Source organism: Sciurus carolinensis, chromosome 7 (genome assembly GCF_902686445.1).
Source record: "Sciurus carolinensis chromosome 7, mSciCar1.2, whole genome shotgun sequence".
Lineage (NCBI taxonomy): Eukaryota > Metazoa > Chordata > Mammalia > Rodentia > Sciuridae > Sciurus > Sciurus carolinensis.
Genome location: NC_062219.1, coordinates 8,062,934 through 8,090,813, shown reverse-complemented (window position 1 = coordinate 8,090,813; position 27,880 = coordinate 8,062,934). Strand labels below are relative to the sequence as shown.

Here is a 27,880-nt window from a genome sequence, read left to right as displayed (position 1 = left end):
TTCAGGCTCCGCCCCCAGGCGCGGCCGAGAGCCGCGAGGAAGGGCTTTTTACCGCACTCGCAGGCAGCGGTGGGAGAGGCGGTCGTGGCAAGATGAGTGCATGCTCAGACCCCGTGGTCATCGTCTCGGCGGCGCGGACAATCATAGGTGAGTGGCTGGCGGGTAGGCGCGGGGTCCGAGCCCCCTGCCCTTCGCCAGTCGCGCCGAGGGTCGGACCTGTGTGGTGCGGGAGAAGGGTGGGCAGGAGGGGTCGCGGTCCGGCCGGAGGGTTCCGGCGCCCTGCGCTTCTCCAGCTTGGGCCTGCGGCCCCGCCCCCTTCTCGCCAGCTGCGTCCGCTCCGCCCCTCGTCCTCGGATTGGCTCCCCGCGGTAGAGCCACCGCGCTGCCAAGCTCTCCTATTGGCTGGCGTAGGGAGACGCCTTCTCGCGAGACCTCTGATTGGCCGGCTCCGGGAGGCGCCATCTGTCAGCTTGTGGTCGCAGGGGCTGGGCTAGTGGTCTGAGTCCTGGCACTGAGCAGGGGCGGTCTGGTAAGGCGACGATTAGCTGTCGTCCTTAGTGCTGCCGCGTTTTCAAAGGCCTTGGCCCGCCAGAGCGCCGGCTGCTTTTGTTTGGCAGCATGGGGCCGCATCCACTCCTTCGGTGGTCTTTCCAAATGGCGCCCATCTGCCTGGCTCAGGAGCCCCGAAGCGCGGGGTGGGCTTCTGCAGTGCGCCCAGGGTTCAGATGTCTGCTCTCTCCATCTTTCTATTGTAGGCTCATTCAATGGTGCCTTATCTACTGTGCCTGTCCAGGACCTGGGCTCAGCTGTCATCAAAGAAGTCCTGAAAAGGGCCACAGTGGCTCCGGAAGAGGTTTCCGAAGTTATATTGGGACACGTTTTGACAGCAGGTATCTCCTGAGTGACCTCAGAAGAGAGGACAGGCTTATTAGAAACAGCCCCCCCCCCCAATCCCGCACACACACACATACTCTTTCTTGCCTCCATACATTTGCTCAAAATTCCCCCTGCTAGGATTTATCCTATCTTCCTCCTCCCAGCCTTGTAACTTCTTCCAGTTTAGGATTCGGCGTCTTTAAATGCTTTTCTTGAATGATCCTGGATCACTAACTTACACTGCCTTTCCATTCCTTAGAAGCAGGGCCAGCCTGATGCATAGAAGAAATGCATTCCCACAAACTGTCACACATTCAATGAAAATGAATTGACTTCCTCCTATGACCCTGCACTGTGCTAGGTGCTTGGAGTGATGGCCTCAGCAACACTGGCAATCCTTACACTCCTATTACTCACTTCTGAGCTGGGAAGATGGGTAGCTCGTTACTGGCAAGGGGCTTATCACTCCCTGGAGGAGGATGAGTCCTGAGAATGCCTCCATCTTACTTCTAATTCCTGCTGGGTTTATAGATCAGTTATCAATGACCATTCCTAATTTGTTATTAATAACTCATTTTGGGGAGCTGGGGATGTAGCTTAGTGGTAGAGTGCATGTTAGCATGCATGTGGCAATGGGTCATTTTCCTGCACCAAAACAAATTAGTTCATATTCACTCAATAGCATAAATTCTAATTAACTGTAGTGATAATTAGTAATACTCCAAACCAGCTTCTGCCCCTACCCTGTCTGGAACCTACCTGGCTTATTAATCTGTGTACAGGTTGAATGTCCCTTACTCAAAATACTTGGATCCAGAAGAGTTTTTTTTTTTTTTTTTTTTTTTTTTTTTTTTTAATATATTTTTTAGTTGTAGGTGGACACAATACTTTTATTTTTATATGGTGCTGAGGATCGAACCCAGGGCCTCATGCGTTCTAGGCAAGCACCCTACCACTGAGCTGGAACCCCAGCCCCAAGAAATGTTTTCAGTTTGCCCCCACTCCCCAAATTTTGGAATGTTGACATATATGTATTGAGATATCTTGGGTCTGGGACTCACGTCTGAACATGAAATTTATTTATGTTTCACATATATGTTATACACATAATCTGAAAGCAACTTTATATAATATTTTAAATTCATGCATGAAATAAGTTTGTATCACAGCCAAAGAACCCGGAAATTTCTTTTTTTTTTTTTTCCATTGCATATCCTGAATAAACTGTATGGTATACCTGCGTTTTGACTTTAACCTGTCACATGATCATGTGTGGAATATTGTGACATGTCAGCCCTCAAAAAGTTTTATGTTTTTGGAGGATTTTGTATTTTCAGAACGGACATGTTCAACCTGTATTTGTAGTTCCCCCCCACATTCTGCTCAGCTTCTCCTTATGGACCTTAAAGTTTTGTGTAAATTTTGACACTTTATCATGACCCTCCAAGACTTTGAAATATGCCTGTAACAACCTCGGACTGATTGTGTTCTGGTCCCTCCCTCCTTTCTGCCTTCCCAGACCTGTAATTCAGATTTTTTCATTTGTCATAGGGCATTCCACTACTGGTTTCTCTCATACTTCCTTCCACATTTCACTGACTTCTACAGTATCTCTTACATAATCGTGATAAAAATAACAGTTGTGAACCTGGGCTTGGTGGTGCATGCCTGTAATCCCAGCTGCTGGGGAGGCTGAGGCAGGAGGATCACAAGTTGAAAAAGAGCCTTAGCAACTTATAGAGGCTCTAAGCAACTTAGTGAGACCTTGTCTCAAAATAAAAATAAAAAAGGCTGGGGATGTGGCTCAGTGGTTGAGTGCCATACTGGGTTCAATCCCTGGTACCAAAAACAAAAACAAAAACAATCCCAGCTTTGTTTATTGAGAGCCTACTAAGTATAGGGTCCTTAAACTCTATGCTAAGCGCTTGCCTTTTGTTGCCTCACTTAATCCTTTTCATAAATGTGTTGAATCCTATTAAATGCATTTTACAAATGAGTAAATGAGACTGAGAGTTCATGTAACTAACCAGGGTCACAGTTTGAAGTGGAGCTATCACTTGAACACAGAACCACCATACTTCTTAAGCCGGGTATCCTCCACAATCGTAATAAGTATTTAATGAGTACCTACTGTATGCCAGGCATGATTTTACCAGTTAGGGATAAGCACTGTCTGTGTCAGATATGAATCTTCATTTTCATAGAACTCATTTTATTAAATGCTAGCACTATTATGTTCAGCAGTCATTTCTTAACCCTAAGGTTCTGTCTTTGTAAGGTTTAAAGAATTTCTTTGTGGAGGAGAAAACTTCTACCTGTGAAACATCTAGAGAGCCACACAAGGCAATATATATTCAAGGGCTAGATTGTGACAAGTGGAGACTTGTCACAATATAGGCCTTTGTGCCTTCCATGAGAACTTAGCTGAACTGTAGGCTTTCATAAATGGCAGGTGACATAGTTGGCAATTTTACATGCAGTTGCACCCTATTTTACCTTTCTCCTTGATCATGTAGAGACCTCTGTTCTTCTTCCAGGTTGTGGGCAAAATCCTGCTCGACAAGCCAGTGTGGGTGCAGGGATTCCATACTGTGTTCCAGCGTGGAGCTGTCAGATGGTCTGTGGGTCAGGCCTAAAAGCTGTGTGTCTTGCAGCTCAGTCCATAGGGGTCGGTGACTCCAGCATTGTGGTTGCAGGCGGCATGGAAAGTATGAGCAAGGTAAGATCTTTGAAAAAATGCCTCTCACTGACCTCACCCTGATGGACTTGTGCCCATCCCTAGCAAGAGTAAGCTGACACATAGCAGAACTGCAGTCAACAGTAAGCCAACAAAAAATGGACTCAACTTTGACCCCTACCTGAGTGTTTATTATTCTTCAATGGCATGGGATTTCCCATTTGAAGGAAAAAACCTCTCAATCAATATGATTGGAATAGAACCTATTTTTTCCAAACTGTTGTTACTGAAGCATACAGTATTTTCTGAATTAAACTCATAATGTTAGTTGTGTCCCTGGTTTTAAATTTCTTTCCATTGTGAAGAAAGTCAAAATTAGATGTTAACATCTATCTTCCTGCATGTGACAAGGAGGAACCCAGGGACCAGACTTTGTTGACCTTTCAGAGGTATATAATGGACAGGAGGACTACTAAGTGGTGCTCTTCTCCAGTAGGTTTGCCAGGTGGGATTTGTTTCACTAAGTTACATCCCTCTAATTGGCACAGTGGTAAAAAGACAAAAGTATATCCCCTACTTCCTACTGAGGCAGCTCAGGTCTAACCTAGGAATCGTAGTCAGAGGCCAGTTCAGCTCAGCTGTTGCAGGGAGTCAGAAGCAGGCACTGAAGGTAGTAAAATGATCCATGATTCCAATGGGATCATATGATATATATACTCTTTTAAGTGCTTTTGTACATGTGGTCACAAAAGCCTATGTAGGATTGGTGATATTATTTCCGATTTACAGGTAAGAAAAACTGATGTCCAGAGCCAACATTGAGCCCAGCTTTTGTTATGTTTTGTTTTGTTTTCCTTGAGGTGGGTCTTGCTACGTTTCCCAGGCTGATCTCAAACTCCCTGAGCTCAGGTGATCCTTTTGCTTCAGCTTCTTGGGTGCTGGGACTTCAGGCATGTGCCGCTGTGCCTGACTAAATCAAGTCCTGTGGATCTAAGCCCATTACTCTTTCCATTTGATTACAGCTGCTATTGAGTTGGTGAAAGTTAAGAAATTCCTACTCTCTTATTAGTCAACCATATAACTTATTGTATGATATAACATTATATAATATATGCTTATTTTATAATAACTTATTATCACTGTGTACACTGCATATGCCTCCCATCAAAATAAGTAACACATTATTAGCATTACTTAAGCCCTTAGAGGTGAATGCTTCATTTATAGATAATTAATTGCCTCTCTGGAAAGAATAATGGGATTCTGTTTGTTTGTTTGTTTTTTTTTTTGGTTTTTTTTCTTTGAGGGGATGGTGGTACTGGGAATTGAACTCAAGCACTCTGCCACTGAGCTACATTCTCAACTCCTTTTAATTTAATTTGTTTTTATTTGGTTGTGCATTCTGGCTTTGAACTTTGACTCCTCCTGCCTCAGCCTCATGAGTAGCTGGGATTATAGATGTGCATCACCAACCTGGCTATAAATGGAATTCTTAAGGAAATAAGATACCAGTGGACAGATGGACAGGGTTGAGGGAGATATGGTAGCGGGTAGGTAGGAGAGTAGTCATTCCTTTTTGTGTTTTGGACTAGGGATTGAACCTTGGAGCATTTCACCACTGAGCTACATCTCCAGCCCTTTTTCTGTTTTATTTGAGACAGGGTCTCACTAAGTTGCTTAGGACCTTGCTAAATTGCTAAGACTTGTGATCCTCCTGCCTCAGCCTTCTGAATCACTGTGATTATGGCTGTGTGTCACCATGCCAGCAAAAACTAATAATTTTTAAGAGCAGGCAGAATGGACTTATTTGCTAATCCCAGGGGTCTTTAGGTTCTGGCCTGGGGTGGGAAACTAAATGCTACAGAGGGCACTAAGTGAAAACTGAGGAAATGTGAGTGGGATCCTAAGAAGACAAATTATAATCAAGCCTAAATCCTTTTTTTTGTGTGTGATATTGGGGATCGAACCCAGGGCCTTGCACATGCTAGCCCTGGCTCTACAACTGATCTATGTCACCAGTTCCCCCCCCCTTTTTTTTTTTTAAACTTTTATTTTGATATAGGGTTTTGCTAAGTTGCTCAGACCACTCAAACTTGTGATCCTTTTGCCTCAGCCTCCTGAATAGCTGGGATTACAGGCATGTGTCATTGTTTCTGGCCTAAATCCACTTCTATTTCTTTTTTTCAGGCTCCTCATTTGGTTCACTTAAGAACAGGAGTGAGAATTGGTGAGATGCCACTGACTGACAGTATACTCTGTGATGGTCTTACAGACGCATTTCACAACTATCACATGGGTATTACAGGTAAGGCAGATGTAGCTGAGAATACACTAACTGTAAAAAGGTTGAAGAAAAGCATATCGTACCAGTGAGACTTGTCTCAACCTCCAAGTCTGGCAGCCAGGCTACCTGACCTCTGTCTTAATTGGGAAACTGAGTGTGGAAGGCACCTATGGGATCCTGAGAGGTGTGTGGTATTCAGGTACTTTCTGGTGAATGACTGGCTGGCCCACATTTCCTTTGGGCCTTATGCCAGGAAGGTCACAGTTGTAGATACCAATGTTCGGAACAGGGCTTTGGTGGATGGATTGTACTCCAGCAAGGAGACAGGCCATGCCTCCCAAATGCCTACAGCTAACTGACTCCTTCCTTAAGTTACCACACAGTACCTGCCAGCAGTATGTCCCACAGGCCTGGCAGAAGACAGATACCAGTACAAAATGCATGGCCACAAAGTGGGCCATGAAGCCAGAGAAAGAAAAGCCAATATGACAGATTTTGATCATTTTAATACATGAAGGCAAAGAAAATGATTAACCAAGAACAAAGTCGGAAACTTTGAAGGGCAGCACTCCTGAGAATGTCTCCTGAAAATGCTTCTGTAGTTAAGGCTGCAGTTGTAGCTGTTGCCCTTTCTGCTGCTTGAACCCTAAGGGTCCCTCCTAGTCCCTTTTCTTCTTTGAGGTCATCTATTGGTGAGACGAGGTATCAAAGTCACCCTGTATTGTCGCATTGAGTCCTGTTTTCCTCTTTATGTTAGTAGCATTTGTTTTATAAAATTGGTGCTTCAATGTTTGGTACACATATATTTATAACTGTTATATCTTCTTGATGTATTGTTCCCTGGTTAATATACAGATCTTCTTTGTCTCTTCTGATTTGTCTTAAGTCTGTTTTGTTGGATATAATTACTGCTTTCTTTCAGATTCCATTTGCTTAGAATATCTATTTCCAATTTTTTTCTTTTTTCTTTTTCATTTTCCGTCTGTGCATGTCTTTGCAGGTGAGGTGAATTCTTGTATACAGCTTGTTATTGGGAGTTGTTTGTAATCTATTTAGTCAATCTGTGTCTTAATTGGAGAGTTCAGACCATTTACATTCTGTGTTATTGAAATGTATGTGCTTGTTCCTGTCATTTTGTTCATCTTCTGGTTGGTTTGAATATTCTGTATATATTTCTTCCTCTCCTATTCATCTTAAAAGTTTGATGATTACTGTATTAACACTGTTTGATTCTTTCCTATTTCTCATTTGTGTATCTACACTTGTAGTGGGATTTATTCTTTCATATAGTCTCATGATTGTTTTTATCCTTCTTCTAGGTATAAGATTCCCTTATGCGTCTTCTATAATGCTGGTTCATTGGTCATGCATTCCCTTGATCCTTATCTTGGAAGGTCTTTATTTCAGCTTTAATTCTGAAGGATAACCTTGCTGGGTTTGACAATCTTGGTTAGAAGTTATTTTCTTTCAGGATTTGAAATAAATCATTTTATGCCTTCCTGGCCTTTAGAACTTTTGCTGAGAAATCCAATTAGTTTAGTGGTTTTGCCTTTAAATGTAACTTGGTACTTCTTTGTTGCTTGGAATATCTTTTCATTCTTTTAGTTTCAGACTGTGTATCTTTGAAGGTGAGGGGACATTCTTGTATGCAGCCTGTTGTTGTGTCTTGTATTTTTTTTTTTATTTCAATAGATATAAATAAATAGAAATAATACAAAGTAGGTTCTCTAATCATGAACAAGTAAAATTAGAAATCAGTGACAGAAACTTAGGAAATTCACAACTATATAAAAATAATACAACATACTTCTAAATGAAGGCACTGTGTCTTGTATTTTAATCCATTTAGCCAGTCTGCCTTTTATTTTTAGTTAAGATCATATTTTTCCTTTTTTCTGTCCTTTGGCAACTTACCTCTAATATGTCATAGAGAGGTTCTTTTCTGGTCATGTCTGTTTGGGATTCTAAATGCCTCCTATACTGAATGTCCATGTCTTCCTCCAGATTTGGGAAGTTTTCAGCATAGCTCTTCTCACTCTGGTATCCTCATTGCATAGAAGTTTGATCTTTTAATGGTGTCCCAGAGATCTTTTGTATTGTCTTCATTCTTTTTTTTTTTTTTTTTTTTGCGGTGCTGGGGATTGAACCCAGGGCCTTGTGCACGAAAGGCAAGCACTCTACCACCTGAGCTATCTCCCCAGCCCTAAGTTTTTTTTTTTTTTGCGGTGCTGGGGATTGAACCCAGGGCCTCGTGCTTATGAAGCAAGCACTCTACCAACTGAGCTATCTACCCAGCCCTTATTTTTTTTCTTTATTGATGTCTGAACGTAATAATATGGCTGTTAAGGTTTAGATAGGAGGTATCCACAAAAACTCATGTGTTTGGTGGCAATGCAGGGATGTTCAGAGGTGAAGTGATTAGATTATGAGAGCTGTAACCTCATCCATTTGATGGATTGATAATTTGAATGGACTGTTTTGTGTAACTGTAGGCAGGTAGGTGTGGTTGGAAGAGGTAGGTCACTGCGGTGTGACCTTAGATCGTATCTTGTCCTGGTTCCTTTCCCTCTGTCTCTCTCTCTCTGCTTCCTGGCTATCATGAGCTCAACATCTTTCCTCCACCACACCATCATGGGGAGGCCATGAGGTTTTGCCTCACCTCACACCCAAAGCAATGGAATCTGCTGATCACGAAGTGATCCTCTGAACTGTGCGCCCAAAGTAAACTTTTCCTCCTCTCTGCAGTTCTTGTCAGGTGTGTTGGTTACAGTGGTGAAAAGCTGACTAACACAGTGGCACGTTTGTCTTCAAGGTTCAATGTTCTTTCTTTTGCTTAATCTACTGTTGTGAGGCTTTCAAATGAGTTTTTAATCTGAGCTTTTCATTTCTTTTCAAAGATTTCTCTTTTAGGTTCTTTTTCAAAATTTCTATATTTTTTGAACTGCTCATTCACTTCCTGCATTGTTTTCTTCAACTCATTCAGTCGTTTATTTGAGCTCTTAAAAAACTCATTCTTTTGAATTATTTGTTCAGTATTTCATCCACTTTAATGTCTTGAAATCTGTTATTATGGAGTTATTAACTTTAGGTGACCTATTACCTTATGTGTTCTGGTATTTTTATGTTGAGATTTGCACATCTGTTGGGATTCATGTCTTTTCTACTTTTATGGGATGTCCTTCTTAGTATGCAGCTTTCTTTTGTCAGTGTGACATGGGATGTTGTTTTGCTTTATGATGTTGAGTTTATTTCCAACTGGACTCCAGAGTGTGTGATTTCCCTGTAACTTCTTTAGTTGTGATTCGTGGGTTTGGGCGTAGAGTATACTGTTTCAGGGTTGGTGATATACCAAGAGTGGGGATGCTTTGGTGCTTCAGAGTGGTGTAGGCAGCTCAATATGTGGGATGTGCCCTCTGTGGTCCCTTTTACCATGAGAGTGGTAGCCCTATCAGGAGCTGGAGGTTTCCACAGACTCTGTTCATAGTAGCTCTGTTGTAAGTGATTATGATGCTAGTTCCTTCAGTTTTGTTAAAGCACCTGAAGCTCTTATTTTTTGAGGGTACCAGGGATTGAACCCAGGGACAATTAACCACTGAGCCACATCCCCAGCCCTTTTTTACATTTTATTTAGAGACAGCGTCTCACTGAGTTGCTTGGGGTCTTACTAAATTGCTTTGAACTTGAGATCCTCCTGCCTCAGCCTCCTGAGCTGCTGGGATTATAGGCATGCACCACCACCCCTGACCCGGAAGCTCTTGTTCTCTTACTGGAGACTAGTGCAGATCTGGGTGCTTCCCCAGGAGGGGCAGGGGCTGGATCACAGTGCCCTCTGTGGGATTCACCTCTGTCCTCTCAGCCCTGCACAGTCTATCAGGTGCGCTGTCATTGATGTAGAGGACCCACATAGATGTGGCGTCAGCAACTGTTGTGCTTCTCCTCTCTGCAGCTACTGTGGAGGTCTGCCCAGGAGCCAGCATGGGACAGGCAGGTCCATGGCTTAGAGCTCACGTCCCCCTCTTCTGTGAGTAGAAGCAGGCTTCTGCTGAGCAGGCTTCTGCTGTAGCTCAGGCTGAGCGTCTGTCCTAGTGTGCGTGAGGCCCCATCTCAGCACTGAGAGAGGAAAATAAAAGTGAAATAAAAGTAACAGACTAAAGGAAAATAAATGATAAAAAATAACCAAAAAAACTCCCATGAGTCAATAATTCCTCTGGCCAAGGTGGTGAGGAGTGAGGGCAGCTGGTCACGCGCTGTGCCAGTCATCTCTCTGGGTCTCTAGGGTTGGAATCCACCAAGTACTGGGTGAGGGGAGGGGTGGGGCTGCAGCTTGCTGGAATTTCAGCTCTCACCCCACCAGTTGGGGTGCGTGCAGGCTGTGTCGGATTTTTCTTGCCCAGTGAGTTAAGGCAGAATGTTGGCTGGACCAGAGGTATATTGTCTCCAGAAGGTTTTAGCCTGTCTGTCCAGAACATGGCCAATGCTGGACTGTGGCACTCAGGAACTCCTCGCCAAGTCTGGGTGGAAAGCCACCTGCTCCAGGTGTATATTTGCTCTGGAGGTTTGTAGTCTGTGTGCCCGGAGTCGTGGCAAGAGCCAAAGCCACTCCCAGGGTGGGGTGGCAATTGAATCACTGAGTTCTATGCTGATCGAGGGTTGCAGGAGCCAAGTGACCTGCAACCATCAAGGCCAGTGCCTTCAGCTCTGGGCCCCACAAAACCAAAAACAACTGGTACTGCTCGCAGTCAGAGATGCCATTTCACTGGAACCACTGATTCCAGAGGGCAGAGCTCTGCTGTCTCTGTTGCAGCCTGTGCTCCTGCAGTGTGAAACTCGGAGGGTTTGCGTTGGAGACACTCTCCCAAGCAGGAGTGTCTCGTGGGACCACATGCCTGGTCAAATAGCAGGGTGTTACCGGGACCCTCGCTTGTGTTCATGCTGGATTTTTTTTACCCCTAGAGCAGTAGTTGCAGACAACAGGACCTTTCTCAAGGTGGCGGGCTGTAGCATCTGAGAGCCTGCCGAGATGAATTTCTTCTCTGAAGCTGGCTTGTGCAGACTCCAGGTCACTTGTTTACATAAGCTACTGGTCCACAGGTTGCCACCTTCTTTGTCATGCTGTGACTCTATCTCACCTTTACCCCACAAGAGGGGAGCACCCCTTGCCCCACCAAGGTGCCCAGTGCCAGGTGCTGAGGTACTCTGCTTCTCTTACTCTGTTACTCTCCCCAGTTCCTGGTTTTCACCAGGTTTGGTTTGCTCTGCTGTCAGTGTCCAGTGGTCACCATGGCCTCGTTCCTTGGTTACACTGCTGTTGCTTTGTTTCTGTTTTGTGGAGGAACAAGCTAGTATGTGGGTACCTCTATTCTGCCATCTTCCCAACTTGCTAATCATTTTCCTATTCCTACTTGGATGCATCTTCCTGTTTGATGAAATGGAGTAAGTATTCTCTGCACTTTGTGAATCCTCTACATCAGAGATGTTAGAAATAGGAGGTACCTCAGTTTTTATGGATCAGTCCCCTCGTCTTACCAAATGAGGAAGTAGGGCCTCCCAGTGGTGGTTCTGTGGCAGAGGCAGTCAGGTATGAACCAGTTCTTCTGGCACTTAACCGCTTTTTGCACCACAGTTACATCATTAGTTAGCTTTCTAGAAGGCACCCAGTTTCATGTTTATTGACAAAGCAATTGGTAAATCAAAAGAACTCATATATCTTTTTTTTTTTTTTCAAAATTTTTTTTTCTTTTTGATACTAGGAATTGAACACAAGGGCACTTTGCCACTGAGCTATATCCTAGCCCTTTAAAGATTTTTTATGGTGAGATAGGGTCTCAATAAGTTTCCTAGGGTCTTGCTAAGTTGTTGATGCTGGCCTTGAACCTGTGATCCTCCTACCTCAGCCTCCTGAGTTGCTGGAATTACAGGTGGGTGCCACTGCACCCATCTCCATTTTTTTTATTGGGATATTATAGTTGTATGTTATGGTGGGATTCATTATTACATACCTACATGCACATAACAGTATGACAATATTATTTGGCCAATGTCATTCCCCAGTAGTTCCACCCCTCCTGCCTCCTCTTGGTTCCTTTCTCTTACTATCCTGATCTCCCTTTGATTTTCATGAGATTCCACAACCCTACCACCTTTCTTTTCCTTTTTCCTCTCTGCTTTTGCAGGTGAGAGAAAGCATACAACCCTTGACTTTCTGAGTTTGGCTTATTTCACTCAATATAATGTTCTCAAGTTCTGTCCATTTTCCTAAAAATGATATAATTTCATTCTTCTGTATGGTCGAATAAAACTGCACTGTGTATACGTACCACATTTTCTTTATCCATTCATCCATTGACAACTAGGCTGTTTCCCTCGTTTGGCTATTGTGAATTTTGCTACTATAAACATGGATATGTGTATATTGCTGTGGTATGATGACTTTAATTCTTCAGGATAAATACCAAGAAGTGGTAAAGGTAGGTCATATGGTTCCATGCCTACTCTTTTGAGGATCCTCCACAGTGATTTCCATAGTGGTTGTACTAATTTACAATCCCACGGACAGTGTAAAAGTGTTCCTTTTTCTTCACATCCTCTCCAGCATTTATTATTATTTGTATTCTTGATGACTGCCATTCCCACTGGTGTTGATGAACTCTCAGTGTAGTTTTGATTTATTTTCCTAATTGCTAATATTGTTGAACATTTTCATATATTTGTTGACTATTTGTATTTCTTTTGAGAAGTGGCAGTGTAGTCATTTGCTTTTTATTAATTGTTTTTTATTGGTGTTAAGTTTTTTGAGTTCTTTATATAGTCTATATATCAGTCCTCTGTCAGAAGAGTAGCAAAGTTCTCTTCCATTCTAGAGGTTTTCATGTAGCTTCTCTCTTCACATTCTTTTTTTTTTTTTCCTACTGTATAGAAGCTTTTAATTTGATGCCATCCATGTATTAATTTTTGGCATTATTTCCTGAGGTTTTAGGGTCCTATTACAAAGTCATTGCCTGTGCCTTTTATGTTGGAGTGTTGACCCCACATTTTCTTCTAGAAGTTGCAGTTTCTGATCTAATTTGTAGGTCTTTGATCCAGGGTGAGAGATAAGGATCTAGTCTCATTCTTCTACGTATGGATAACCAGTTTTCCTAGCATCATTTGTTAATAAGGTTGTCTTTTCTCCACTGTCTTTTGGCACTTATGTCAAGGATCAGATGGCTGTTCATGAGTGGATTTATCCCTGTCTTCTGTTCTGTACCATTGGTTAATTATCTTTATGCCAGTACCATGCAGTTTTTGTTACTATAGCTCTGTAGTACAATTTGAGATCAGGTATTGTGATGTTTCCAGCATTTTTTTTTTTTTTTTGCTTAGAATTGCTTTGGCTATTCTGGATCTTTTATTCTTCTAAATGAATCTTAGGACTGTTTTTTCTAGTTCTGTGAAAAATGTCATTGGTATTTTGATGGGGATTGCATCGAATCTGTATATTGCTTTTGGTAAAATGACCATTTTAACAATATTCTGTTAATTAATATTTAACAGTATTAATTCTGGGCTACCCATGAACATGGGAGGTCTTTCCATTTTCTTGTGTCTTCAGTTTCTTTCTTCAATGTTTACCGTTTTCATTGTAGAGGTCTTTCACCTCCTTGGTTAGGTTTATTCCTGGTGTTCATTTGCTTGTTATTCGTCTGTTTAGGTGTTTATGTCCTCTCGATTTAACTTTGGCAGGTCACATGTGTCTAGAAATGTGTCCATTTCTTCTAAAGTTTTCCAATTTATTGTAATTTTCAAAATAGTCCCTAATGATCCTTTGGATTTCTATAAAGTCTGGGATGATTTCTCCTTTATCATCTCTAATTTTATCGATTTGGGTTTTCTTTTTCTTTTGTTTAGGCTATGGGCTATTCAATCTTGTTTATCTTTTGAAAGAACCAATTCTTTGTTCATTGTTTCTTTGTATAGTTTTTCTCAATATCATTGATTTCAGTTCTGATCATTATTTCCTTCCCTCTACTGGTTTTGGAATTGGTTTGTTCTTCTTTTGCAAGGCCCTGAGTCAAATGCATCATTAGGTTTATTTGGGATCTTTATGATTTTTTATGTAATATGACACTCATAGCTATAATCTTTCTTTTCAGAACTGTCCTTATAGTATCCCAGAGGTTCTGGTATGTTGTATCACTATCCTTATTTGATTCCAAGAATTTTTAAATTTCTCCCAATTTCTTCTATCATCCATTCATCATTCAAAAGTGTGTTATTCAGTCTTCATGTGTTTAAATAGTTTTTCTAGGTTTTTTTTTTTTTGTTTTTTTTTTTTTTTATATTTTTTAGATGTTTACAGATCTTTATTTTACTCATTTTTTTAATATGTGGTACTGAGAATCGAACCCAGTGCCTCATGCATGTCAGGCAAGTGTTCTACCACTGAGCCACAACCCCAGCCCCGGTTTTGATTTTTAATTGTGTTATGACCAGATAAGATGCACGGACATATCTTTTTGTGTGTATATGCTGAGTTACCTTTTGGCCTGAAATATGGTCTATTTTGGATAAGTGTCCATGAGCAGCTGAGAAGAAAGTATATTCATCTGTTGTCAGATGATGTATTCTACAGATGTCTGTTAAGTCCATTTGTTTTATATTCTTTAGGTCCAAAGAGTCTTTACTGTGTTTGTGTCTGAATGAGTTATCTACTGGTGAGAGAAGTGTGTTGAAATTACCTGGTTTTATTGTACGGAGGTCTGAGGCTTTGAGTAGTGTCTGTAAAGGCAAACTCTTCTTTTTGATATAATGCCAGTTAATCCATATCAAAGGAATGTTGGCATTAGAAATCATGAATGAAAGCTAAAAGTAATAATGAAGTTTGTAAGATATTTTCATAGTCTTAAAATAATTTCCTGTAACTTACTGATTAATTATAAATGGAAAAATAGTACCTGTAGAGTTAGAAACCTGCAGATACCACTATAACCAGTGATCACATCTGACACCACCTGGTATAAACTGATTACTTTCATGCATTGACAAGATTCCTGAGAGAGCATGCCATCATTCTGTGGCATCCAGCCTTTTAGCAAAATTGTAAAATAAGCTTGAGGAAACATGAAACTAAGCCAAACTGGGGGCATTTGATAAAAGAGCTGGCTCATGCTCCTCAAAAACACCAAGCTTAACATGAACAAGGCTCTGGGTTCAAATTTTCAGTTCAAGAGGAAATAAAAAATGTGCAGTTCGAAGTACCTTTCATAGAGCAGACCATGCTGAAGACAGTCTCAATGCTAGAAGAGCAAATTTAAGAAGCACAAAGGGCTCTGAAGAATGTTCCGGATTAAAGAAAACTAAAGACATGGGTAGTTAAATGATGCAATGTATATTCCTGCATTGGATCCTTTACTGAAGAGGAAAGTATCTTCCTATTGACTAGTAGGACCATAGGTTAAATTTGAATAGGGAATGAGAATTAGACAACAGTATTAAGTTTCCTGATTTTTATAACTGTGGTTATGTTTAAAAAAAAAAAAAAAAAAGGACTTGTTTTTGGGAAATGTACACTGAAATGAAAATTTAAGGGGTAAAAGGACAGTGTATCTCCAGCTTTTACTCAGATGGTTTGGAAAGAGAGTGTTAAAGCAAATGGGCAAAAATGGCCTCCTAAGAGTCACTATAGCATTTTCAGATCCCTGCCAGGGCAGGGCAGATCATTCCACAGAGCACCACCTCAGCCCACTAGGGAGCCTGCTAAGAGGTGTGGTCAGCACTGGTTTGAATGTGGACAGCTTAAACTACCAAAAGCCAGTTTATGAAAATGTTGGGTTTTACTTTATTTCTCCCCAGCTGAAAATGTAGCCAAAAAATGGCAAGTGAGTAGAGAAGATCAGGACAAGGTTGCAGTTCTTTCCCAGAACAGGACAGAGAGTGCACAGAAAGCCGGCCATTTTGACAAAGAGATTGTACCAGTTTTTGTATCTTCTAGAAAAGGTGGGTAATAAAAATCATAAACATTGACCTATTTATAGATAAGAATCATATATAGAAATTTTTATACATTTTTATCTTAGGTTTTTTAGATTGCAAGGATACATCCTGGTTACATCTAAATGGAGAGGAAATACTATATTTATGGGACATGGTAACATGGAAGTCATCAGCCATTGGCTTGTGATTATTAAGGGGCAACAGGTGACCTATTTCCCACATAAGCTAAATTAAACCTCCCCAGACGTAAATATCCATTAATTCCTGTTGCTTCTGAGATTCACATTCACATTTCTAGAGGATGGTTCTTTTGGGGGTCACTTGTCATTATCTAACAGGAATGCTGAAATCAAGTTTCTTCATTAGAACTAACATCTAACATCTCATGTCCAAGCAATCTGGAGATTGGCTTTCAGACTTCCCACTCCATTCAGTTGTAACCAGCCAGGTGCTATAATGCAAACTGTAGCACCTTTTGCTTTTATAATCCCTCAAGAAAGGTTATGGATTTGGAACATAAAGTAATTCTTATGTGTACTTTTCTCCCACTGGAATGAATAGGTATAAATAACCTTTCTGCCAAATGTGAATCCTGACTTTTGAGAAACCTGTCATTCCCAGCACATGCACTATTGTTCTGTATTAATCTTAATCTTGGGGTTGCTTCTTGTTAGGTCTCACTGAGGTTAAAACAGATGAGTTTCCTCGTCACGGGAGTAACCTTGAAGCCATGTCCAAGCTAAAGCCGTATTTTGTTACTGATGGAACAGGAACCATCACCCCAGCTAACGCTTCAGGTTCGATTTTTGATGGGTATTTGGGGAGAAATGCTTTCTGCAAGTTCTTACCAAATGAATACTACTTTATACGCAAAAATGGTTCTTAAAATTCAGCTTAGTTTAACTCTTATAGATTCTATTTGATCATTAACCTATATTGTAAGAATTTGGTTTCTTGATAGTCCAACTAGACACAGAAATGGAGAACAGTAGTTACCTTTATGCTTTTCAATACCAGAAACACCCAGTACCCTTCTGTGATTCCTGAGTATATTTCTTCTGTTTCTTCTTAAGTCTCTAGTACCCCACTGTTATAATCTCTCCATTCTTGCTCTGGTTTTAATTTTTTCCCCAGTATGGGAACTGAACCAAGGGCACTCTACCAGAGCTGCAATCCAGCCTTTTTTTTTTTTTTTTTTTTTTTTTTTTTGACCAGGTCTCAATAAGTTGGCTCTGGCTGGCCTTGAAGTTGTGATCCTCCTGGTTCAGCCTTCTGTAGTTGGAATTACAGGCACGTGCCACCATGCCGGGTCAAACACACCATTTCACTTTTTTTTTTAGGGCTGGAGCTCAAACCCAGGGCCTCATGCATGCTGTGCAAGTGCTCTACCACTGAACCACATTCTCAGCCCCACTTCCACACTGTGAAGTCTGCTAAACTGTGGCAAACGGCTTTGCCGAAATGGCAAAGTGATTAAACTAATGTCTTCAAATAGAAAGGTGAAATTCTTTTAGAATTAATGAAAATCACGTCACTCACATTTTACAGGAATAAATGACGGCGCAGCAGCAGTGGTTCTTATGAAGAAGTCAGAAGCTGACAGTCGTGGGCTTACACCTTTAGCACAAATTGTTTCTTGGTCACAAGTAGGTGTGGAGCCTTCCATCATGGGAACAGGACCAATTCCAGCCATAAAGCAAGCTGTAAGTGTAACTGTAGATCTCATCCTTCACTCTTGTTAAGCTGAGAACAGACCAGTAACCTGCATGCTATGTTCGGTTCATTTTTACTTCCTTGCTTCATCTTCCTTCCACTCGGAATGGCAGAACTGTGCTTGGTTTTGTTTCTATCAGGTTTCATTTGCTGTTTACATTTTGTAAAACATGACTCTTCTTACTGGTAGCTTTGAGTTGTTCCTTACCATGAAGAGCAGCATTCAGCTTATTTTTCTAGCATATTCAGTTGTTTCATCACCTTATAAGCATGTACCAGATGCTACCGGTTCAATATGAATTTGGAATTTCTAAGGGATATTTTTAAGAGTATACCCTTAACCTTTGGTGTGTCATCACATCATTCTGCTGGCAGGGCACTGTGGCCCACGCTTGTACTCCCAGCAGCCCTGGAGGATGGCAAGTTCAAATCCACCCTCAGCAAAAGCGAAGCATTAAGCAACTCAGTGAGACCCTGTCTCTAAATAAAGTACAAAATAGGGCTGGGGTTGACTCAGTGGTCAAGTGCAGGATTCAATCCCTAGTACTGCCTGCCCCCACAGAAAATTTGCAATAAAGTGAAGAATTTAATGTTTTCTTTCTTTAGGTTGCAAAAGCAGGCTGGTCCCTAGAAGATGTTGATCTATTTGAAATCAATGAAGCCTTCGCAGCTGTCTCTGCTGCAATAGCTAAAGAACTTGGATTAAAGCCAGAGAAGGTAAACATGGGAAAATTATTTTTGAGTTTACTAGTGAACTTGTATAATGAAAACAGTATATTAGATTTTTCAGGCTTTTCCATTTGGCAATGGATGAAAAGATACCAGGACTCAAGTTAATTTTTTTTTTTTTTGCTAAGTGAGCTATTTAAAAAATTTTTAAGATTAAAAAATAACGAAGGTAGTCATCAATGCATATCAAAAGTATGAATTTATTCCTAAGCAGTCATGATGAAAACTGAGCATAAAAGGGGGGACAAAACCTCTATCTGGAGATCAAGGGATCTAAGAAAAATCTTTCCTCTTAGGTCAACATTGAAGGAGGGGCCATTGCCTTGGGCCACCCTCTTGGAGCATCTGGCTGTCGAATTCTTGTGACCCTGTTACACACACTGGAGAGAACTGGTGGAACTCGTGGTGTTGCTGCCCTGTGTGTGGGAGGTGGCATGGGAATAGCAATGTGTATTCAGAGAGGATGAAATGCTTAACAGTAACCACATTACTGAAACCAGAACCTCATCTCTTTTTAAGCTAATAAATTACTAAATTGTAATTTGTGAAACGAGAGAACCAAAGTGAGGATGAAAACCATCTTCACAAAACTGACACTGATAGCATGCTGTACTTTAATATATAATACTCGAAATACAGGACATTGCGTCTAACGTTATAAATAAAAGTGAAATCAGATCAGTCATCAAGGGCTCCAGAGTGAACAGCATCTTCATAACCTCCATGTTTATCATCTTTACTTTCTGGATGTAATTTAATAAGGTCATCAATCCGAAGAATGGTAATAGCAGCTTCTGTTGCAAATTTCAGGCTCTTCACTTTAACTATGGTTGGTTCAAACACCCCTGCTTGCTTGTTGTCTCGAGGTTTACCATTGATCAAATCAAGACCAATCCTACAGTTAAGGTGAAAAAAATGATTAGATGATTTCTTACAAGTTGGTTAGGTGGCCTGTTAATTCAAATTATTCTATTCAAATATTAGTCCTGAGAAATGCTAGTGTCAAGTTTACACTAATTATGAATTGGCACAGCAATGTGCAACATAGAAAAGTCCAAATATACACAGTGGTCCTGTAAGATTATTACTGCCTATACCTTATCATATTCTCAAGATGACCAATGAAAAGGAGAGAGAAACTATATGCTTACCATTTTAGGTTTTTACGTTCTGGATTAACTTGAGCCTCATTATGAAAAGCTCTTAACTTTGCAACCAGATCTGTGGAGTCTTGGGCAGCATTAACTGCCAGTGTATTAGGAATAACAAGAAGAGATCTTGCAAACTCTGCAATAGCAAGCTGTTCCCGAGAGCCCTGAAAGAGACCACAGCCACAATTAAGACCCCAGAGAAAGCACATTAATAAAATGCCAAGATTACAGCCCCCCCATGAAAATAAACTCTTACCATGCTGGTGGCATAGTTTTCAAGGTATATGGAAAGGGCTGCTTCTACAGCACCCCCTCCAGGAACCACAGACTTCGACTCCAAAACTCTCTTCACCACACAAAGAGCATCATGTAAAGAGCGCTCCATTTCATCACACATGAAATCATTTGCCCCCCGTAAAATAATTGATGCAGACGTACGTGCCTTAGTACTATTAAAAACAAAGTAAAACTGTTAAAAATGGTATTTTTATAAAACAAAAGCTACAAAGATTAAATCCTGCTGACAAAGGACATTTACCAAATACTTTATGTACCAAAAATGTCTAGGGTTGGAATGTAGCTCTGTTAGAGCATTTTTCTAGCTTGCTGAAGGATTTGGGGTTCAATTCCTAGCACTGTAAACAGTGAAAAAACAAACTACCAAAAACAATGTCTAGACCATGCAGAAGAGATGAAAATGTGACTTCATCTCAATTTACCATGGCCCAATATCGTTTTATCCCATGCGTATAACTGCTCATATCACCAAGAGATTATAGCAGCAAATAAATGGGAAAGTTTTTTTTTGTTTTGTTTTTTTGCGGTGTTGGGGATCGAATCCAGGGCCTTGTGCTTGCAAGGCAAGCACTCTACCGACTGAGCTATCTCCCCAGCCCGGGAAAGTTTTTAATTCACAAAATCTGTATAGGTTTAATTTGGAAAGTAGCTCTTACTTTTTGATTAAGATTAGTTCATCATCACAGATTCTCTCCTGTACCACTTCTTCTGCTTGTCCCAACATTGTAGCTTCAAAAGTTTCTTCACCTTCCAAATTGGCCAGGGTTGACAGAATAGTTGCTACAGGAGTTACAAAGATCTGTAAATATTGTTTCCCATGACATAAATGTCTTAGATACAGAAACATCTACAATAAAAGTGATGCATTACAAATTAAAGGTTTTTAGTTAGGCAACAGAATAATTAACTTATTTCATACTAATATGGAACTGTCACTATTTGAATAAAATCAGTTCTTGAATTCCCAACAAACTAAAGAATTTTTCCAGCTCCAGTTTATCGTGCATAGTACTGAGAATGTTTTTGAAGCTGCTTAGCGCCAGTATTCCAATGTGCCAGGCTCTGCTTATTAACACAGGCATTTTGAGATCTTGCAGTAGTAGTACCTCCAGAAGCTTTAGCAATGCGCTTAAGATCCCTTTTCAAAACTCTTCTAACTGCCATGGCGCCAGCCTCCACAAAGTACTTCAGACACATATCATCAATTCCACCAGTGGTTAGAATAACGTTGGCACCAGTTGCCAGGATCTTCTGAATTCTCTCCTTGGTGATATCTGATTCTCTACAGAGAAAGTATTTTTGTAACTCAGTTACTGTTTTTTTTTTAAATACTACAGCTCTTAACTTCCATTAAATACTTTTCACAATGGCTGAGGTATATAGCTCAATGATAGAGTGCTTGCTTAGCAAGCACAAAGACCTGGGTTAAATCCCCAGCACCACGAAACAAAAACCCCAAAATAACCTTAGGTTAAGTTATATTAACAGTTCTTTCCCACCCAGAACCAAAATTTAGTACAATTTATAGAAAATTTCAAGGAATTAACCACTTTGCTCTCCTCAACTCCAATTTGAGTTCCTAATCAAGTATGGTTAGAAAGAAATAGGGGCCCTGACTTCAAGAATCTTGTAGGGAATTCCTCAGGGCAAATGTTTAATAAAGGAGTCAAGAGCTGAAACTGTATAAACAGGCCAGATGGGAAAATGAACCTGCTGGGTCACATTAAAGAGTCTACATGGCTAAAACACTAGTATTTCTAAGCAATAGTAGAGTTACCAAATCTGATTCTTCTTTTTGCATGGTGTGAGGACTTGAACCCAGGGCCTCATGCATGTTAGGCAAGTACTGTAACACTGAAACACACCCCCATCCCTTGAACCTGCATTTTCAAAAGGATGCCAATGTCCATATGAAAACTGCACTGGGAAGATTAGGACTGAACATAAGGAGACAGTAACGAGAGATAGAGAAGTATGCCTTACGAGGACATACAGCATGAACTAAAGTAATAGGCACAGGTAAAAGGGAGATAAAGGCTGAGCACAGTTTGGGATGTCATAAGTTTAAAGGCCCTGTTATTCAGGTGAGGCTGCAAAGAAGTTAGTATGAAAATCATAAGCAACTAGAGTAAAGAGAGATTCAAAGTCAATGTATAATTGAAGTCATCAAGTAGATGAGATTATTAAAAAAAAAAAAAAAAAAAAAAAAAAATCTAGGTAGTCAACCATGCATTAATTTTGGACAATGATAGACCAAATAAACAACAGTCCTGTAAGATTATAATGGAGCCGAAAAATTTCCACCACCCAGGAGCATTATAACAGCTGTCACGTCACAAGGCAATGGACACATGTAGTGATGATTACATAAACTAATAACATCAGTTGTATCAAAGCATAATCAAACACAGTACATAAAACTCAAATGATAGTGACTGTTAATGGTCTGTAGACTGACCATACTAATTGCCTCACTCTCCCAGGTAGGTGAGATCATACACAGGTATGTATCACCATACCTAGCCTCTTACTATTTTATAGAGTACTCACCCCTGTCTACTAAACACGTGCTATGTGCCAGATACTATAGGACTAGGCTACAAAGCCAAAGAGATAATCCCTCTCCACATTCAGAACTCACATTAGAGTTGTACACATAGCAGAAACTGTGTAAGCCCAAGAAGATAAAGATACGGTATAATTCAGAGTGAGAGAAAGTCTTCTCTCTTTGGAAAGGTATATTAAGACAGAATCAGTCCAAAGTTTGCTAGAGATCAAGTCAAAGAAGGCTGAAAATGTCAACTGGATCTCATGCTAGTGTTACTAGTGACCACTAGAGAACAGGGATGAAAAAGGGATTGGGAAGTGAAGTCCCAGTAAACATGTTTGTGTCACTGTTGTAGCACCTAGTCCATAAGAAAGGACAGGGAGCAACTAAAACTGGATGTGTGAGCAAAAAACCTTTAAGGATGACAGCTCCAAGTGGAATCCAGAAAAGGAAGAATTAAAGATGCAGTTGTTAGGTGTAATCCCAGCAGCTTGGGGAAATCAAAGGAGAGGGATCGTGAGTTCAAAGCCAGTCTCAGCAATACAGCAAAGCTCTGAACAACTTATAGAAACCCTGTCTCAAAATACAACATAAAAAGGGCTGGGGATGTGGCTCAATGGTTAAGCATCTGAGTTCAATTCCTGGTACCAAAAGAAAAAAAAAAAAAAGTGCAGTTTGTTAAAGAACAATAATCTAGGAAGGAAGGCTGTAAGAGAACAGACCCTGAACACTTACTGTTGGGAATTCGCCTCTGACAGAAGGAAAGAGTGAAAGAATACACATGTAGATAGAGTTCAAAGATGAGAGTATTTCTGGCTTTGGGCAAAGATTTCTTGCACGTTTTGCTTAGCTGTTTGTTCAAACTAACCAAGTGTTTTTTAGGAAAAAATCTTCCAAGAAGTAGAGAATGGAATAGCAATTATCAAAGTCAGAGAAGGGCACGGGGGAAGAGATGCAGAAAGGTTAATGGGAAGAAGAAAAAGAACAAATTTCAATGTTCTATAGCACAGTAGGATACCCACGGCTGTCAACAATAAACTAAAAGTTTCAAAGTAGCTGGCAGGATTCTGAATGTTCCCAGTACAAAGAAATATCTAAGGTGATATATATCGATTATCCTGGTCTGATCATTACATACACTAAAGTTGCACTGTACTCATATATTAAAAATAATAAAAAATATCTGAATGTGGGTCAAGAGGAAGCAAGCAGACAAAAATCCCTCGGAAGCAACGACCTTCACAACTATCCCTTCCAGTGTGCCAAGTGAAATACACCACCTGAAGCCCATAGTACCTGGTATATAGTAGCAAACTGCAGAGTTCTGCACTGCTTCTTTGAGGAAATAGGTTCCTGGCTTTTATAACTTTAACCTCAATCGACTCATAAAGCCAAAAATTCCACGCAAAAAAGTCAATTTTGACAGAAGTTATATCACGCCAAAACCCCTTTTTTTTTAAAAAATACATTTCCTAATTTTTCTAGAAGCTCATGTAAAATAGTTTGATTTGGATAAATATGTTAATTTTCCAACTCTGATACCTCTGATAATTTGTTCTGTCCTATGAAAAAACTTATTTTTTTCAGTTTATTGTTGCCTGGTTCAACACAAACGTGTTCTTCAAACGCCCCTTACAAATGTCAAAAATCTCTCAACATACCTCTGCCTAATTTGGTCCAATTTTTCAGGGTCTGTAATAATCACCTGTACACCAAGCTTCATTTTTGTTTTTTGTAGGCTGAAGTCAAGGCAAGCAATTTTTGCATTAACTATTCTCTTGGGCATGCCTACAAGTGAAGATAATATTATGTGGTAATGATAACAATACTTCAGTTCACATAATACACTTATCCTTAAAATTATAATGTAGAATAACAATGTTACATTATACATAAACATACAACTCTAAATTGTAATTCATTAAACCTTAAACTTAATGGCATCCAGGGCAGATAATTTAATATGTACTCCTCTTAATATTTTATATGTGCTCAAGATACAAAAAGATGTACTGTATGCAAACCTCAAAAAGTTAGTTTTAACTATAGAAATCTCATTCTATGATTAAATCTCGAACCTTACCCTGAGATCCCACCACACAGTTGAGTGCATAGCCACTGATCAGCATGCTCTCTGTTTGACTTCTCCCATGGGCTTTCAGAATATTAACAGAATTGACAGGATAGCGAGGCTGGCCTCTTACATCTGTGTATTTAATGGCAAGTACAGCATCTACTACCATATTAGAGAAGAAATCACCATTTCTAAGCTGACAGTTAAGGACAACAACAGACTATATGAACGAAGGGTACACACAAAAATCAAGGGCAATTCAAAGGAACTTTCTTTTAGCAATGTCATTACAGAAAAGAGTATCAAAGTAACTATCACCAGCGGCAAATCAAATCATTTTTACATATGCTTTAAATTACCTTTTTACCCTTGAAATGCAAGGAAAGCAACAGGTAATTTCAACACAATGTCATCTCTGACACATTTATGAGTTTGCTCTATTTAAATTTCCTGTTTTAAAAAAAAAAAAAAAAAAAACCCTAAATCAGGTTCAATCCCTAGTACCCTTCCCACCAAAGGGTGAGGGGTGGTAAACTTTACTGGACCATCCAAGGATACATTCCAATAATTTTGGAAGACATGGATGTCTTAGCAGCATTAATCAGGCAATCTCTTCCAAGTTCATCTGTGTTAATAATTAGGTTTTCACTGATATAGCGCACTGCTTCCCTGTTTAAAGTATGGGAGAGAGAAACAAATTCACTACTCATACTTTTTCATGCTATCACATTTAACAGTTTCAAAATGTCACAGGCAAGGATTTTTTGTTCAGCCATTTCATATAGAAGGAGAACACTTTGAAAATCCTCCCTCTTCAGATCATGGCAATTTTAATCTATCCCATAAGCATAGCCACTAAAGTCTATTATTAGAAGAAAATGTGGTAGTCATATGGGAAAAAAAAATTACCGACTCTAGTTCAAGTCACAACTGTTTCAAACTGAAATCTAGTTATCAATCAAAACATTAAGACACTATAACTATTAAATAAAATTTTCTCTGAATGCAAACAATCTTACTTGCAAGCAAGTCGATAGCCACTAATAACTGATGTGGGATGAATTTTCTGTTTGACTAATTCATCTGCATTTTTTAGAAGTTCTGCTGCAATAATAACCTGTTGAGAAAACAGTCATTGCACTAAGTTGCCTAGCATTTGATATATCATGCACACATAAAAGCAATACTAAAATTATTAGGTATCATTAATCAGAAAGGTGGAGAAATGAACAAGTGGCTATTAAAAACATGAAAAAAGGGAAACACTACAAAATATTTTGTATGTAAATGGCCAAACCCAACAAAAAAATGTTCTAGCTAAGAAACTAGTTCAGCAGCATAATACAAGACAACAACTACATCCATTACCTTTAGCAATTAAATGCCCAACAGAAGCTAAATTGCTGACTATTGGAATGACTTGGGTTATTTATACTTTTTGGTTAATTTACAAAATTCTTGTAAGGAATGCTAACTAAAAATGTCTTTCAGTTAGACTTTTAGAGTTAAGAAAGTAGTTTAGAGGTACAGTGCTTGCCTAGAATGTTGGTGAATTATTTTCTCTCACACTGCCAATCTGAATTATTGCAAATGCCTTTTAGTGTATAAAATACAAAAACAGTATTTTTAAAAAAACATGTAACAACTTCTCCCTTAGACAATTTTTTTCCCTTTTGCTACCGAGGATTGAACCCAGAGGCATTTAACCACTGAGCCACATCCCCAGTGCTTTATATTTTGAGACAGGGCCTTGCTAAATTGCTGAGGATAGCCTTGAACTGTAGAGCCTCCTGCCTCAGCCTCCCCAGTGGCTGGGATTAGAGGTAGGCGCCAACCCTGGGGTCCTTTAGAAAATTATAAAAGCAAAGACTTCAGAAATTTCCAAATCTCAGGAAGTGATAGGGAAGAGGAAACACAACCTTTCACAAAATATTTAAAAAGACTGTATTTAATTATTTTGAGTTCCTTTTCTACTTAAATTGCAACCAGATATAATCATCAATTTTCAAATTTTGTTTCTGAATCACTTCCTAACACCATACCGTTTTCCTTTATAAATATGTAATTTATTCCTGGCCCATAGCTTCAACTGGGATAAAAACAACTAGTTCTTTAACCCCTCTCCCAAGTGACTACCTACCACTGAGGTAGTTCCATCTCCAACTTCTTTGTCCTGCAGATCAGCCAGCTCACAAAGAACTTTAGCAGCAGGATGCTCTACTTCCAATAACTTCAGGATGGTGGCACCATCATTTGTAATGGTTACATCCTAAAGAAATTTCCAGGAAAAAGTGAGAAAAATCACCTGCAAAAACGGACTACCCTTTATATAAACATAGCCCTATTATGACACATTCACCTTGGATTTAATTTCCACTATCAGATTCTGAAGAAAACAACTTGCAGAGAAAAATACTTAAGATCCTTTCTCTTTAAAGCAACCAACACAACAGATATACTTACACCAATATCATCCACCAACATTTTATCCAAGCCAACCGGACCAAGAGAACTCTTAACGATATTGGCAATCGAAGCCGCTGCCATAACTGTAGGTAATGAAAAGAAGGGACAGTAAAATCAGAAAAATCTATAGCTCTAAGACAATCGCTTCAGCCTACAAAAGCAAAATGACATCCAACAACTTCCCAACTTCTCGATCTTCAAGAGTCATTATTTATAAAACCACTTACTACAAGTCTAATGCAGAGAGCTAACAAATTTCATCTCGAGATGAGGGCGGTCCAGCGAGTCCCCTGCTGGCAGGGCAACAAGCCCCGTCCGAGCTGCGTCCCATCAGCTCACCTACCCTACGAAGCTGCCAGCGGGGCGCCTGGGCGACCTGGCCCCGGGGTGCGGCCCCGGAGGGGGCGACTCCTGCGGGGAACTACGCACGTCCCCCAACCTCCGCGGGCGCCTGCCCATCTCTGTTTGCGACTGAACCTAGTCGCTCGTTCACGGTGTTAGCCGGACAAAGGCGCCGCGGGCGGCCGGCACGTGTCTCCGCGCCTGCCCTTCTTGCGACCTGGGAACACCTGCGGCGCTCCCGGGGTCCTCCCGGACGGACCACGACCGCGAACGGCGACAACCGCCCTGGGCCGCGCCCTCCGCAGCCCCTTCCGCCGAGGCAGACGCCAGGGCGCAGAGCAAGTAGCCGCGGGCCGCCCCGCCCGGCCCAGGCCTCGTCCGCCCTTACCATTCTGGGAGCGGATGGCCTCCCCGGTGCTGCGGTCCCCAAACACGGACAAAGGCCCCTCCATCTTCACCGCAGGGTTTGCGTCGAATTTCACTCACACCGCGGGCAACCGGTATCTCAATCCCTAGGCCCGGCGGCAGCCACAACAGCAGCGGCGGCGACGGCGTGGAGAGAACCGAGCGGCGCCGCGGGGACTGCTGGGTAACACCGCCCCACCCGCTTCCTCACTCCCCCAGCTCGGCCGCAAGGCATGGCGGGAAAGGGAGGGAGGGAGCCGGGAGAAAGAGGAAAAGAGGCTTGAATTCGACGGAAGTGAGAGAACCCAAAAGGGGCGGGCTCAGTATTTTAGACCAATTAGAGACC

The 27,880-nt window shown here is 40.8% G+C and overlaps 2 protein-coding genes and 3 non-coding genes across 5 annotated transcripts; 1 reads left to right on the top strand and 4 right to left on the bottom strand.

Moving 5' to 3' along the window:
- Nucleotides 1-20,412, top strand: Acat2 (acetyl-CoA acetyltransferase 2). Its single transcript, XM_047558755.1, has 9 exons — nucleotides 1-147; nucleotides 756-890; nucleotides 3,414-3,595; nucleotides 5,741-5,858; nucleotides 15,669-15,812; nucleotides 16,484-16,606; nucleotides 17,358-17,512; nucleotides 18,129-18,239; nucleotides 18,548-20,412. The coding sequence occupies exons 1-9, from the start codon at nucleotides 93-95 to the stop codon at nucleotides 18,716-18,718; spliced, it is 1,194 nt and encodes a 397-aa protein (XP_047414711.1). The 5' UTR covers nucleotides 1-92; the 3' UTR covers nucleotides 18,719-20,412.
- Trnam-cau (transfer RNA methionine (anticodon CAU)) lies at nucleotides 8,061-8,125 on the bottom strand. The gene has a single exon. It is a non-coding gene; the product is annotated as a tRNA-Met (tRNA).
- On the bottom strand, nucleotides 18,843-27,738 carry Tcp1 (t-complex 1). The gene is made up of 12 exons (XM_047558754.1): nucleotides 27,518-27,738; nucleotides 26,785-26,870; nucleotides 26,462-26,590; nucleotides 25,341-25,438; nucleotides 24,880-24,990; nucleotides 24,331-24,512; nucleotides 23,909-24,035; nucleotides 20,806-20,981; nucleotides 20,356-20,479; nucleotides 19,659-19,851; nucleotides 19,403-19,566; nucleotides 18,843-19,146 (listed from the first exon to the last, which is right to left on the bottom strand). Exons 1-12 carry the CDS (start codon nucleotides 27,579-27,581, stop codon nucleotides 18,930-18,932), a joined length of 1,671 nt encoding a protein of 556 aa, XP_047414710.1. The 5' UTR covers nucleotides 27,582-27,738; the 3' UTR covers nucleotides 18,843-18,929.
- On the bottom strand, nucleotides 20,070-20,199 carry LOC124989832 (small nucleolar RNA SNORA20). The gene has a single exon (XR_007109650.1). It is a non-coding gene; the product is annotated as a small nucleolar RNA SNORA20 (small nucleolar RNA).
- LOC124989840 (small nucleolar RNA SNORA29) lies at nucleotides 25,080-25,220 on the bottom strand. The gene has a single exon (XR_007109656.1). It is a non-coding gene; the product is annotated as a small nucleolar RNA SNORA29 (small nucleolar RNA).
- Nucleotides 27,739-27,880: the final 142 nt, after the last annotated feature.